The 10,701-nt window shown below is 41.0% G+C and overlaps 2 protein-coding genes across 2 annotated transcripts in view; one reads left to right on the top strand and one right to left on the bottom strand.

Annotated features, from left to right (window-relative positions):
* The window catches only part of thada (THADA armadillo repeat containing), a 195,239-nt gene that overhangs the window by 23,632 nt on the left and 160,906 nt on the right, over window positions 1–10,701 (top strand). Inside the window, exons 13-14 of the mRNA XM_080741000.1 lie at window positions 7,403–7,558; window positions 8,391–8,498. Of these exons, the coding sequence (XP_080597126.1) occupies window positions 7,403–7,558; window positions 8,391–8,498 (264 nt within the window). The remainder of the gene's footprint in view (window positions 1–7,402; window positions 7,559–8,390; window positions 8,499–10,701) is intronic.
* LOC308297546 (uncharacterized protein) lies at window positions 605–2,566 on the bottom strand (the record flags this gene model as incomplete). The annotated part of the gene is made up of 3 exons (XM_080740999.1): window positions 2,064–2,566; window positions 1,066–1,171; window positions 605–682 (listed from the first exon to the last, which is right to left on the bottom strand). The coding sequence occupies exons 1-3, from the start codon at window positions 2,516–2,518 to the stop codon at window positions 605–607; spliced, it is 639 nt and encodes a 212-aa protein (XP_080597125.1). The 5' UTR covers window positions 2,519–2,566.

Genomic DNA, 10,701 nt, shown 5'->3' with positions numbered 1-10,701 from the left:
ATCAGTCACTGAGAAGTTCTTACTGTAGGCCATTGCTTCAGTAACCCCTTTTCTTAGATTACAAAACTATATCTAGCATATTGTTGCTGTCAGGCAGAAACCTAATATTTTACCTTTTTGGTCATTAATGCCCTATGTTATACTACAGTGTCATACAAAAAGTAGCAGATCTACAAGCTCAAAATATATTGCGTTTTTAGCTTGTAGATCTGCTACTTTTGAATCCTGAAAAGTAACCATTTCGGACATGAGGTGTCCACCTGATGCTATGAATTAACGATAACCCACTTTTGAAGAATATATAACATTACAAATAAGAAAAAGGAGTGAAAGACTTGAAATTAGAGCATCCTGACCTGAACACATTTACTCTACCTGGTGTTCATTTTTCACTTGTATGTGCCCCTGTAGTACCTCTTTGTAACCCTAGGTGTACACGTAACACCATTTGAGAATCACTTGGCAACAATCAACAATTTATTATTACACTGTGTTGCAAACACTCAACACTAAAACTGTGTACGTATTACAAGAAAAGAAAAAGTCCAATGTCTTGAATGAATCTATTTATTATAATTGAATGGGCTCACAAATGTGCACACCATCACAGCTCATCAAAAAGACCTTCAGCTTCACAATAGCCTTTGTACACGCCATCCGGAGCGGGAAATCGCAGCCTCACCTGGAAAAGGAGGAAGATAGATGATTTACAATTTAGGTTTTAAAAGCTCTTAAAGCTCCCAAAATGAAAATGTTTCTATTGATTAGTCAGCCCATGGAGACTTGAGTTCAATAATATTTTTTTGTATTAGTTGCATTCCTAAGACAAAATTATGAGTATAGTAAATGTAGTAAATCTATAGTAATCAAAGTATTGCCTTAAAAAAAACTAATAAATATTATTGAACTCAAGTCTCCATGGGGTGACTAATCAATAGAAAAAATGTCATTTTGGGGGTGAACAACTACTTTAATCCAGATGGATTTACAATAGGCAAGGCGAATATTCTAGGGTGAGTGGAAAAAAGCAAAATGGTCAAAGTATGTAATATATGATAGTTTTACCTGGTGAATTATGCAAGCTGGCAGGACAACACGATTCCCTATCCCGAGTTTTGCCCCCTGAAGGATCCACTCCAAGACGTGCCGGTATCCCGCCAGGCGATATTGCCTGCAGTCAGAAGAAAGAAGAAAAGTTGCAGACTGTATACAGTAGTATTGTAGCATGCATGCTGTGTAGTCTCTCTCATACTGTTCTTTCATAAATCCTGATTCATTGTTGTGTGGGTGGGTGTGACACGTTGTCATTGATGTGTCTGGCTTTACCATTCACATGTAATTCAGTGGAGTTTCATTGTCATTAAAAGTCAGTCATTGTCATTATTTTGTTGTCTGAAGAGAACAATGTGTAATGATGATGGCTCATTGGTCAGTGATTGGGCTATATCTTTTACATTCATGTGTAATTCAGTAGTGCAATAAGTGCATAATGAGGGTGGATAATTCAATGTCACTGTGTTGTCACTGTAACAAAGGAGTTTTGACCATCATTAGCCTATAGCTGTGGTTCCTCTTTTTAAAAGGTAAACCGAGGAATCATACATTGTACACTACAGTGTTGTCCTTCCTCTGCCCAGCTGTGTGTACATCAGCTATGTGATGTTACACTGAAAGACATTTACAGGACATTTAGTCCTCTATAGAGACATTTTCATATGTGTGAAACGAGATGAAAAAGAAAAAAAGATGGGGTGGAGTGCTACACATTAGCACCGAGATGGCTCGGTCTGCATCTCAGTGCACCAGGCATTGAATTGTACTACTTCTATAGACTAGAATCAATTCACGTTGCACTTTTATCATCTGGTCTATAGCTAAATAGATCTCAAATTATTTAAAGTTGTGGAAGGCTCGGTCACACAGACACACAGACACAGACACAGACACAGACACACACACACACACACACACACACACACACACACACACACACACACACACACACACACACACACACACACACAGAGAGAGAGAGAGATAGTGTAAATAAATGGATAGCTTACTTCAAACTCATGGTCCCTCTTGGTCCATTGGGTTTCGGCTGCTTCTTCCAATTCAGCTTGGGTATCCTGAAGTAGGTTTGAAGTACACCGCTGTCTAGGTGGGGAGAGAAACTGGGGTGCTCCGTCACACACACCGTCTCTGTGTCAGCTGGAAGCTCTGCTAACAGGAACTGGACACGGGGCCATGTTTTACAACATAGCGATTCCTTTTCTGTTGGCATGGCCAGACAGCGTCCACACTCACACCAGTCAGTGTTGTTAGCCCTGGGTGGTCCCTCGGGCTCCGGTGCAGCTGGCAGCTGTGTCTCTCTCTCTCTCTCTTGTCGTTCTCTCTCCTCCATTTCCTCCAACGTGAACTCTGGCTCAAACATGTATGGCTGAACAGCAGATTCAGCCAACATATTTAAAAAGTCCTCCTCCTCGTCAAAATACTCCAAATCTGTCTCTGAAGCCATGTTTTTTACTACTGTTGCTGCTACTGCTACCTTTGTTTTGTTTTGGGGTTCGCGGTAACTGCTTGCCTATTACGGTAGCCGTTCCGGGTCAATCCTATATGTAGTTTCAGTAGCTTACGGACCATCGTCTAGCTACGTCAGAGCTTTCGGGAACCCAGGCTTTCCATTGGCCAAAATAGTCAATGACGTAGCTAGACGATGGACCCCTAGCGGCCACAAAACAGTAATGTAAGGAAATACACCCATTTTAGCATGAACGTAGCTGACTAAAAGAACACAGACTTGGTTGAAAACCGGCGAACTACTCCTTTAACTGTAGTAGAATGGTACAGCCAATGTTTTTAAATCTGTGGAACAGATTTTATTAAAGACGTGCGTTTGTGGTGAGACATTCAGGCGACCTAGGCGACCTATTTGCCTATTGGCTGTCCCCATGTCACATGGTAACCAAGCTAGTTTCATGATTGGGAGCGGCCTTGCGCTGTTCTGGCGCTGTTCTTCTTCTCGAGTTTGGAAAAAAAGGATCCGTTCCGTTTCCTGCCTGAGCCAGATGCGAGCAGTCCTTTGTTGTCCCTGCTTAGTCCCTGCTTAGCATTGACTTAACATTGTCATGATCGTAAAACTATCTAGTTTTAACGTTCAGAACGTTTTCTTTTTGGACAATAAAAACATTGACAGCCAGGGGGAAAAAAATCCATGAAGGACACGGAATGCAATCGTTCACTCGCCGTTGGAAAATTGAGTTATAAGACTATTCTGGATGTGTGGCTAACGGCTAACGCTAACGTTAGCTAGCGCTAGCTGCAGGCTAACGCAGGCATGTTATACACAATTACTCATGGAATAAAACGGCGACCCAACTCTATTTTTGCTCTTCTACAAGCTCACAACCTTTAAACCTTGACCTTTAAAGCCCTACACGGACTCTCCCCATCTTACATGTCAGACCTAGTACAACCATACATCCCTGGAAGACCACTACGGTCCCAAGATGCCGGTCAGCTCACAGTCACAACACCTAATAAAATAACCGTTGGGGGCAGAGCATTCACACACCGTGCCCCATATCTCTGGAATGCTCTCCCTCAAGCTGTCAGGGATGCTGACTCCCTTGACATTTTTAAATCCAAACTAAAAACCCACCTTTTTTGCCTGCACTACGGTTTGCCCTAGTCTATTACCACTGCTATGACCTACTGCCCATGGATATTAACTTTGTGTTCTAACACTCATTGTGTTGTTTTAATTTTATTTAATTTTATATGCTTTTTTTTTGTCTTGCCTTTTGTTGTTTTTGCTTTCTTTTGTTGTTGACTATAGTGTTTGACTGTCTTATTTTCTTTGAAATCTGTCTTGTTTTGCCATGTTGTGAAGTGCGCAGAGACCCCTCGGGGTGATGTTGTACTATAAATAAAAATAAACTGAACTGAACAACGCGAGGAGGTTAAGTCTGTCAGACTCAGAACCGTCAGATTATCTTCTGACTGAAGTTACACAAACACTGATTATGCTACATTTAGCACTGTTAGCCCGACCAATTTAGATAGGGCACGGGTCACGGTGTAGCGCACGTAATAAATTCACTTCAACCTCGTGTTGAGCAGTTAAACCTATTTGCTACGTACGTCTACAAAAACGTTCATATTTCAAAGATAAAGTGCTTACTGAAGTCTCACAGATGTCACAGTATGGTACGCTCAAGCAGAATTACCCGTATCTTTCGTATTGTTTAATAAACAGCATTTTAATCCGATCAGACGTCATTTTCTGTTGTTTTTCAGCCATGCGACCCCATCGGTTGCGAGGTGTACTGCACTTAGATACATTAATACCTTTTTAAGGAAACGACGACCGATCGGATTAAAATGCTCCTCTTTAAATAATACGATCATTACGGGACATTCTGCTGGAGCGTACCCTATGGTGACATCCGTGAGCCTTCACTAAGCAATTTATCTTTGTAATCTGATCGTTTGTGTAGACGTACGTAGCAAATTGGTTAAATTGCTCAACAGCAGATTGTGTTGAATTCACGGTTGGCGCAGCGTAGCGTCTTTACATTTAGCCCAATAATGCTAATCTACAAAGCAATAACTACAGTTTAAAACATACATAAACCACTTTAGCCCTATGTTATACCAAGGCTATTTGAAAATAGACGATCTACAAGCTCACAACGCATTGCAGTGCGACGCGTTGTGAGCTTGTAGATCTGCTATTTTCAAACATTTTGTATTTTTACTTTTGGTACTTTAAGTACATTTGGATACCAATACTTTTGTACTTTTACTCAAGTACATTTTTAATTCTGGACTTTTACTTGTAACAGAGGGATTCTACATTGCAGAATTGATACTTTTACTTAATTATAAAAATGTAGGTACTTTTTCCACCACTGTGTAAACGTTTGTGTTCTCATGCCAATAAAGCTTCTTTGAATTGAAGATTGAATTGAAGATTGCTCCCCATGTGGCGGAGTACACAATAATGGTAAATAAAGTAGCTTACTCTAAAATAATCCATCCATCCATCCATCCATCTTCAACCGCTTATCCAGCATCGGGTCACTGGGGTAACAGTTCCAACTGAGATTTCTAGAGTTCCTTAATAATAATAATTAAAATAAACAATACTAATGATTATAATTGCGACCGTCAGGTCGCAGTTACTATGAAAACCTCCACCGCCTGTCTGTCCGTCAGTCTGTCTGTCACGTCACATCACACTTTTTTGCCCCTATCCATGTGAAATTTTCCACACACAATCCTTGTCTGCCAATCCACAACCTCCACCCTTCCAGGGACCCCCGCAGCTCCAGGGACCCCCGCCAAATTTTTTAAAACACATTTTTGAATACTGCTCCTACAATTTTTGCCCTAAAATCACACAAATCGCTACACAGTATGTCTACACTTATCTCATCGACATGGATCTGTCCCATATAGCGCCACCATCAGGTCGATTTTTAACACATTTTCTGACCTAAACTTTTTTTTTTTTCTAAATTTTTTTTTTTTCAAACTTTTTTTTTTTTTTTTTAAATGTTTTTTCAAACTTTTTTTACACTAACTTCAACACACCAATCCACAGATTTTATATTGACTGTGTGTCAATTCTTGTCTGTTCCATTACTTGAGTTCATTTACTTTTCAATTATCAACTGTACTTGAAGGACACAGCCAATTTATTTTGTATCTGTCGTACACAAATAAAAGCATTCATAACTGATTCAGAACTTTAGTAATTTGCCATAACTGCACCTCATGCTGTAAATAAAGAGGGCTTAGTTTGCAATAGTGGTGTGAAATGTGCCGCTGCGATTATATTTTAATGCGTGCAAGTTTCTGTGCGAGTTGTTTAACATGGATGCTTTTTTTATTCTGAAATGAAAAGTCTAGAAAACAGCTGATTTCTAAAGTTAGAACTGCATCTTTAGTGGTTCAACAGGGCTCCCTGTGCGTTTTACACAGTGGTGGCCCTGAATGTAGGAGGCGGGCCGTGGGGAATTGAGTAATGTATAGTCTGTGGTACGGTGGTCTCGCCTTGTTAGAGATCCGTTCTTTTTGAGCGGCGCCTCAGCGCTCCAATATTTGAAATGAATGGACAACAAAATAATTCATATACATAGCTTAATGAAATGAACTGCTCAAAGGCACTGCTCACTTCACACTAAGTGTGATTATTCACATTAAATATATGGCCTACTTGTGCTCTCTGTCCACCTACAACCTACTGTACATCAGGGGTTCTCAAACCTTTTTAGGCAGTGACCCCCAAAATAAACATATTTGAACTGGGGACCCCCATCCTGACAAGCACTTGGAATTGTAGGTATTACATTTAATGCGACTCGGTTCCACAGATACAAAATAGCAGATCTACATGCTCACAACGCCTCGCAACGGTGATCGGTTATTATGTTGTGAGGCGTTGTGAGCGTAGATCGGTTATTTTCACAATGTTCGTCTCTTGCTTACTTAATATTTGATAGTTTGGCCAGTTTGGTATTACAACGGTCTTAAAAGTCCTTAAATTGTCACTTAATAAATGTGCAGATACCCTGTATACTTTTATACTGTGTGTTGGTTTGTTTACCATTGAGTGAGGGAAAAAAATTACATTAAGCTCATCATCTGGGGACCCCACAAAATAATTTGCGGACCCCACTTGGGGTCCCGACCCCAAGTTTGAGAACCACTGCCCTACATGCATCTCCATTGTTTCATTCCAATGAAATGTAAATCTCATATACAATATTTGTGACACACAGACATGGCAGAAAGCAACTGCATTTAGTTGCCTTGACAATTTGACGCTGACAATTTCTTTAAATATAAAAAAATAGCAGATATACAAGCTCACAGCGCGGCACCGAGTGCCACGCTGCGAGCTTGTAGATCTGCTATTTTTGAAAAATCTATGTTTCTATGTCAGCAATCTGGCCAGCCATCGTCAAAGAAAAGGTCCTTTTCACTCAACTGGAGCTCAGTTAGTCTGTTCTTGAGAGACTACTATGTCAGTGGTTCTCAAACCTTTTCATGTGAAGGACCCCCAAAATGATATATATTTGTCCACGGACCCCCATCTCAAAATATCTAGTTCCAGGGACCACCCAGAAGCAAAATTTTGAGTTACAAACGTTCGCTTTGAAAATACATATATTCAAAGATTTGCACTCGTTTTCACGACTTTTTCAAAAATAGCAGATCTACAAGCTCGCAGCGCGGCACTCGGTGCCGCGCTGTGAGCTTGTATATCTGCTATTTTTCACTGGTTAAAGCATTCAATAATTCTAGGTCTAAATGGGTTAAAGCATACACAAATGACAATGTAATGGGTTTGTTCCTAATCATATATATTTATGCGTCTTCTATATCTTGCCAGGTGAGGATGGACGCTCTAGGTTTGGTGTGTGAAAGCCATCGGAGCACAGAGGTCCTGACTTCACAGGAAATGGGCCTGATACGCCACTTCCTGCCCCACAACCTGAACAGCCAATCACCAGGGGTCAGACAGCAGACTGCCAGCCTAATGAAGAAGGTACTCACAAGATATGTTTAAAACTATTAAGGGTTCCCATGGTCATGAAATTCCTGGAAATATTTTGAAATTAGACAAATATTTTTCCAGTACTGGAAAAGTTTTGGAATTTATCAAGGGTCCTCGAAGGTCCTGGAAAAAATAGGTATGCATTGTCTTTGGTTATTGATTTTGTTAATACCTCTGAAATGACAAATTAAACATGGGCCAAATTGTCAAATATTAGAGGCAGAAATTGTGAAAATAGCCGATCTACATGCTCATAACAACGCCTTGCAACGCAAGGCATTGTGAGCATGTAGATCTGCTATTTTCACAATAGAACAGTACAGTTCTATACAAAAGTGTTATACAAAATTCCTCAACTCTTAGTGCTCGTCAGGGTGCCGGGTCCCCAGTTAAAACATGATTATTTCGGGGGTCACGCCACGGCCTGAAAAGGTTGAGAACCACTGGCATACACCTGTCTTTGGGCATTGCGCATAGGAGTACCGTAAGTGACCTGTTATTGAGCTGAATTATTGTTTTATAGTCCTGGAAATTGGGTTAAATATTCTGGAAAAGTTTTGGAAAAGTTTTGGAAATTAATTGATAAAAATGTGTGGGAACCCTGACTATTGGATTACAGTAATTCAAGTTGCATGAACAACATGGTAAGTGTGCTTGCATAATTGTCGTGAAAGTAAGTAATTGAATAGCATGGGCTTAACTGCGTACTTAAGCGGTAGATATTTCCCTGACCTATGGGCCACGTAGCAAGGGAACCACCTGCTTATTTACTTACTTATAGCATATGTTTAATGTAGTGACTTTAGTCTTCTTTTCCTTACAGTTGCTGTGCAGAGTGAAGGACAGCGGTCAGCTTCTGCAGAAGAGACTGAGCCAGGAGAGAAACCAGGAACAGAGAGACCAAGAACAACACACGCTGGACACATATAGGGTATCTCCATCTCTCTCTAACAACACACACTGTACACATATAGGGTATCTCCATCTCTCTCTAACAACACACACTGGACACATATAGGGTATCTCCCTCTCTCTCTAACAACACACACTGGACACATATAGGGTATCTCCATCTCTCTCTAACAACACACACTGGACACATATAGGGTATCTCCATTTCTCTTTCTCTCTCACTAGAACAACACACGCTGGACACATATAGGGTATCTCCATTTCTCTTTCTCTCTCACTAGAACAACACACGCTGGACACATATAGGGTATCTCCATTTCTCTTTCTCTCTCACTAGAACAACACACGCTGGACACATATAGGGTATCTCCATTTCTCTTTCTCTCTCACTAGAACAACACACGCTGGACACATATAGGGTATCTCCATTTCTCTTTCTCTCTCACTAGAACAACACACACTGGACACATACAGGGTATCTCCATCTCTCTCTAACAACACACGCTGGACAGACTCACCTCATAGTGTGGTATGCTATGTCCAAAATACAGCTCCTGTAGGATTTTTGTGCCAAAATAGATTTTTCTGCAGATTTTGGTTCTATAGGGTCCAAACTATCAGAAAATGATGGGGGTCAAATTTTCCGACCCCTCCCTTATTTCCTGGGGGGCGGGTCACTTCAGTTTTGGCCCTATTCGGCTATGTATTCCCAATTTCCCATAGTATTTTTTGCTAATATTGATTTGTTTGCTGTTTTGGCTTCTATAGAGACCAAACTATGAGAAAATTACGGGGGTCACATTTTCAGACCCCTCCCTCATTTCCTGGGGGTGGGTCACTTCAGTTTTGGCCCTATTCGGCTATGTATTCCCAATTTCCCATAGTATTTTTTGCTAATATTGATTTGTTTGCTGTTTTGGCTTCAATAGGGACCAAACTATCAATAAATTACGGGGGTCACATTTTCAGACCCCTCCCTCGTTTCCTGGGGGCGGGTCACTTCAGTTTTGGCCCTATTCGGCTATGCATTCCCAATTTCCCAAAGGATTTTTTTTGCTAAAATTGTTTTGTTTGCTGTTTTGGCTTCCATAGGAAAAAAAACTATCAGAAAATAACAGGGTTGAAATTTTCAGACCCCTCCCTCATTTCCTCGGGGCGGGTCACTTCAGTTTTGGCCCTATTCGGCTATGCATTCCAATTTCCCATAGGATTTGTTTTTTGCTAAAATTGTTTTGTTTGCTGTTTTGGCTTCTATAGGGACCAAACTATCAGAAAACGACGGGGGTCAAATTTTCAGACCCCTCCCTCATTTCCTGGGGGCGGGACACTTCAGTTTTGGCCCTATTTGGCCTTGTTTTCCCAATTTCCCAAAGGATTTCTTTGCTAAAATATATTTTTTCTTTTGTCAGTTTTGGCCCTATTCGACTCTATATTCCCATAGATATTTTTTTCTTCTTTTCTGTTTTGGCTTCTTTAGGGACCAAACTGTCAGAAAATGAGGGGGTTCAGATTTTGCATGCAATTGAAGATGCCAGGGCAGAGCCCCTGTAGGAAGATCTTCCATGTGTCCCATACATAGCATGATCTGACAGAGGACGATTATTCTGTCAAAGTTCTTATTGTTGATGCCATGGGTGTGCTTCAGAACATGAAAAAGACAAAAAGCTGTCAGATCTTCAGGATGCATTCAACAAACGCATCATAACGATGATGGCTGGCTATGTTGAGGGTCGAGTTGTCTTTGATAGGTAATATTAGGTATATGGATCAGTCATCAAAAAATTCGAAGTCTTCATCCAGAGATGAAGCTCACTATGTCCATCAAGGAACTCCTGACTGTGTGATCAACCAAGGAGAAGTAGACATGTGTTAGGCCAGGGACTGCTTGAGTATTTCTCAAGGGACAGTTCTTTCATGCTCTTTGTCATATATGATACCTTCATCAAAGGACATGATTTTGAGGAGGTGCACACATCGAAGAGGCTGCTGACACCGATGTCCAATTGCCCTGAGCCCTGAGCTTCCACCAATTGAAGAGAATTGGTGGAATTCGGAGAGTGGAGGGTATGTTCCAGTCAAGTGTCTTGCCCTCCCTGCTCCAAAGGCAATACTTGAGCTCATCACATGTGGCTGTAAAGCAGGTTGCAAGGGACAGTCAGTCTCTGCAAGTGCTATGGCACTGGACTGAAGACTTTGCCAACAGTATAAAGGCCCATTCCCAC

The sequence above is a fragment of the Nannobrachium achirus genome (assembly GCF_963921795.1).
Source record: "Nannobrachium achirus genome assembly, chromosome: 13".
Lineage (NCBI taxonomy): Eukaryota > Metazoa > Chordata > Actinopteri > Myctophiformes > Myctophidae > Nannobrachium > Nannobrachium achirus.
Note: the sequence above shows the minus strand (reverse complement) of the source record. Positions and strands in the feature narration are given on the sequence as shown.